The sequence below is a fragment of the Monomorium pharaonis genome, chromosome 3 (genome assembly GCF_013373865.1).
Source record: "Monomorium pharaonis isolate MP-MQ-018 chromosome 3, ASM1337386v2, whole genome shotgun sequence".
Classification (NCBI taxonomy): domain Eukaryota; kingdom Metazoa; phylum Arthropoda; class Insecta; order Hymenoptera; family Formicidae; genus Monomorium; species Monomorium pharaonis.
In genome coordinates this window covers 25,820,738-25,825,182 of record NC_050469.1, presented here as the reverse complement: position 1 = coordinate 25,825,182, position 4,445 = coordinate 25,820,738, and the positions used below count along the sequence as shown (strand labels likewise).

General features: G+C 34.6%; 2 protein-coding genes across 2 annotated transcripts; one reads left to right on the top strand and one right to left on the bottom strand.

Annotated features, from left to right (window-relative positions):
* Positions 1 to 236: 236 nt before the first annotated feature.
* LOC105832363 (proteasome assembly chaperone 2) lies at positions 237 to 1,238 on the top strand. Its single transcript, XM_012673232.3, has 2 exons — positions 237 to 670; positions 735 to 1,238. The coding sequence occupies exons 1-2, from the start codon at positions 338 to 340 to the stop codon at positions 1,143 to 1,145; spliced, it is 744 nt and encodes a 247-aa protein (XP_012528686.1). The 5' UTR covers positions 237 to 337; the 3' UTR covers positions 1,146 to 1,238.
* An 867-nt stretch (positions 1,239 to 2,105) lies between these two features.
* On the bottom strand, positions 2,106 to 3,263 carry LOC105832362 (translocon-associated protein subunit delta). The gene is made up of 2 exons (XM_012673231.3): positions 2,695 to 3,263; positions 2,106 to 2,409 (listed from the first exon to the last, which is right to left on the bottom strand). Exons 1-2 carry the CDS (start codon positions 2,941 to 2,943, stop codon positions 2,149 to 2,151), a joined length of 510 nt encoding a protein of 169 aa, XP_012528685.1. The 5' UTR covers positions 2,944 to 3,263; the 3' UTR covers positions 2,106 to 2,148.
* Positions 3,264 to 4,445: the final 1,182 nt, after the last annotated feature.

The following is a 4,445-nucleotide window of genomic DNA, read 5'->3' as shown; positions in this document are numbered from 1 at the left end:
CAATAATAATTTATATATATAATATATAATAATCGACATAATCTCTTATATTTATTTTTGTAAATTTAATTATAATTTCATTTACGTTTATTTTTTATCTTTTAATTGTAGATTTTTGATTTAAGATAGAAGAATGCAATTTCATAATTCACGTTCATGATTGGCGCGTTCCGAAAATTATCGAAAATTGTATCAATGCAGGTGCATTTGCACACGAGCATGTAATATATATATGTATTACCGGTTGAATATCATGGTGTGAGTGTGTGACATGTCACTTACTAGTGTTTACTTCGCACTTTAATAGATTAAAGTACATATATCGTTAAACTTGAAAATGATTAAACTAATGCAAGATATTGATTTGGAAAATTTTACGCTTATCTTACCATCAGTGGCGGTGGGAAATGTCGGACAGCTGTCCGTCGACTTGCTTGTCTCGAATCTTAACCTTCCGAAGATCGGTCAAATTTTTAGCGCGTCATTCATGCCCGTTGTCGGCGCGAACGCTTATCATGAGCACACGAATGAGCTTGTCACGACGATTGACATTTACGCGGGGATCAAGGAACGCATCGTCGTCGTACAGATCCGCTCGCCGTACGTGGGCGAGCTCGGTGAATTCTTCAAAGAACTGGCGCAATTTGTCACCGAAAGAAAAATAGCCAAAGTAATGCTTTAATCTACTGTTTTCACAGGAACATATTTTTCTTATATGTATTTTTCTTTTACAGGTGATAATTCTTGCGAGCAGTTACGACTACATAAAGAGGGAAGTCCAACCGCAACATCTTAAGTTAAGATATGTCGCGTCTGGCGCAATACAATCTAAGAGCGGCAAACTCTTCGACGATCTCAATTGGATTCCGCATAATAAAGTCGACGTGACCGGGGAGGAGAGATTGCAAATACCAGGGGGTGGATTTGCCAAGAGCCTCTTCAACTTCCTCTCTGACACCAACATTCCCTGTGCTATCTTGTTCAAATTCTGTTCCGAGGGTGACAACATAGAGGATGCGATAGCACTAGTGTGCTACTTAAATCAATGGATACATGTGTTAGAAACAAGGGACGGCAGTGATTTGAAGCATCCACCGTCTTGGAAACACTTATTTGGGAGGCCACCAGCAAAAGAGTTATATTGAATGTATCTAAATATATTTTATATTATTCTGTTGATCTTAGAGTAATAATATTTTTGCTATGGTCATATAAATGTATGTCTGAATTTAATATCTTGTATATATTTACTATAATACAACATAACTTAAAAAAGAAACGGTAATAATTTTCATCAACGTAAATTAATTTTAATCTTGGTTTAATTCTTAGAATAAGAAAAAGAGTAATAATAATTAATATAAGACCGCGATATGTATAATAATTGCAATTGAAAGAAGAGGCTGATGAACGGCTGAGACAATTATTTGCAATAAGTTCTTTACAGTATTTTAAAATAATATTAATATAATTAATATTAAAGAGGCTTATTAATATTATTTTAAATACAAGTGAAAACAAGCCTTTGTTCACATGAATTACTATACATTTTCCAATTCTCTAAACTGCATGCCAACAATTTTGTCGATCTACAAAATTTTAATGGTTTGCAATATTCGCGAGTTATCATACATAGTTTAATAACAATGATGATAATAAGGATCTTAAACTATTGCAAAGAATGAAAAAAAAAGTTTTCCCCTTTAATGTTTAAATCATTAAAATTTTATAATATTAATTTTTAAATATTACTTGATATGACAATTTATTAGAAGCATAAGCTATTCACTCAGTGTAGTGAATTGTCATTCAATTGTCACAATGCTCTTTTTTGTAAACAAATCAAATTGACTATTTTTAAGTTGCATTGTTGCAAACATTATAATCTAAAATAGAACTTTATTTTCTAAGTTTTATTATATAAAAATTAGAATTGATATATTTACATATACAAAAAAAAATTCCTTGTAACTTAAACGTATCAGCATAATATACATCAGTTTTTTAAAGATAAATGTAGAAATGTACAAATAAGTTTATTATATATTACTATTATTTATATTTTATTAAGTTTTATTTTTAAGGATAAATAATATTTGTTTGAATATTTTGTTTAAATGTTTATTTTTTTTAGTAACAAAAAATTTTCTACGCTAGAAGTTTGTACTTTGCAGAGAACGCCGAGTAGGATACAAGAATAGCCAAGAAAGCAGCTAAGAATTCGGAATTTACCCAAGGGCCAAGAAAAACACCCGGATTGTTAAGAACAACCACTGCCAAAGGATTCACACTATCAGGATCTTCTCCGTTTCTTATTGCTTTACGAACAGCAACATACTTTTCCTCGTCATACAGTTTTATGTAGTAATCGCCAGATCTTGCTTTCTTAACATCTTCTGTCCAAGATATCTGTGGCACGTAAGAAATAATTTTATTAGTGTCAAGTTATCATTGATGACTTTTACTGAAATATCAAGTTGGAGTTAGATACTTTGTTTCAATTTTCATGATCAATAATTTAAAGCAAAAATAAATAAATTATAAAATATCTCTGTAAATATGTTATTATTCTTGTTCTAATTATCGTCTAATTTAATTTACAATCTTTGTTTAATTCATATGTAGTCCGATTCCACTCATTTATGTCTATGTTTATGATGGTAAAAGACAAGCAGCAAAAAAAGCATATGTTACCTGGTATTTATTATCAGCACTCAATCTAACTGCCGGCAATGTCTTGCCCTCGACCTCGGCGTACAAACTGATTCCCTTTACGCCGTTACTGCACTTCAACACGAATTGCATGGTAAAGGCGACGTTCGTGAGGACAGTCGCGTCTTCCGTCACATATGACGACGCGACAATTTCGGGTTTCTGACACGTCTCGGCGTAAGCCACGGAAATTATACCCGTTAACGCGCACAGGACAATAATCTTATTCATTTTGTGAGTTTGCGTGTCTCTTTAACACAACTGTGACAACTCCACGACGGACGTTGGTTGGAAAATGCGCCTTCCAACCTGTACAACTCTTCACCACGCCAACAACTCCAACTAATCCAACCGGCTACCACTGACTCGAAACAAGGTGCCACGTCGATGAGATTGGCGTAACTCGTGTCGTGTCTCTCATCGCCGTGCCGTCTGGCGAGCAAGCAGGAAAAAAGATGCTGCGAGATCTAGCATCGGCCAGTATGGGATGCTGTTCAATTTTTTTTCTAATTTAAATTATTTTTGTTTACATTTTTTTAAGAATTAGATTAAAAACTCCGTCAAGAGTTAATTTTTGTTTATATTGAGTTTAAGCAGAGAGAGAACAAGAGAGAAGCCCGAGAACGGCTACCGCGGTCTTTTTCATACGACCGAAGATGTAGCATCAGCGCCAAATACACATAGATGCAGAACTACGTATCACATCCACATTTTCGACACTGTCAATAAAATCGTTCTGTGGTATGCGTCCATGCCACATTCACGTTTGGGCCAAAGGGTAGAAATACAAGCTAGATAAAATACAAGCTCTATAAATGCGAAAATGCAAAGTTAAAAACAAGACAAATTACCTTTGTCATGTCCTGTGTGCTATCCATTGGCCGAAGACATCGTGGCTAAGCTGGCTCTCCTCCTAGCCACCCATAAAAAAAAGTTGATGAAAAGAAACAAATTGATTAATCGACAGAACAAAGTTAAAAAATAATTAAAAGTACAAATTATGAGGTATATATTATAATAAGTCTTACTAAGTTACTGTTAACAACATAATTTGTCTGACATTCTTGCTGCTCAGTTAAAATCACTCCTCAAATTTTCGCGCTTAAACGTATGTGTATTGAGTGGCAATTGAATGTTGCAATTGGTTGGATTCAAAGGTTAAAAACCAATTATATTGCACCCATTGGCTGCGGTCCACTTGACGCTACAAATGCTTCGAAGCGTTTGATTGACCAATCGAAACAAAGATTTTTACGAATTGACCAATCAAAGAATGCTTCGAAACGTTTGTAGCGTCAAGTGGACCGTAGCCATTGTAGTTTGATCAAACGCAGGCCGAGGAAAACCGTTGAATGAAAATTACGCGCCGAGATACAACGAACGGAGACAAATTCGTTTCGAGAATTTCGTATGTTCGCACGACGAGCACGACTAGCAGAAAGCGGCAAAGGAATGTCAGCAAAACCGGAAAAGGAACGTAGCAGTAGCAGCAGGAGCAGCGACAGCAATCGGTGAGTGAATTTTTATCAAATCAATTGAATTTATATTATGTATATGTGGTATTGCACATTTATAGAACACGATTATGCACATTTGCATAAAACAGATTTAAAATATGAATGCATATAATTGTAAAATTTACGGGTATAACATGAAACAGAACCAAATAAACGTCGACATAGCATAGAAGAGATCCAAAAAGTCATGCACATTACCTACGGGATTCATAGATA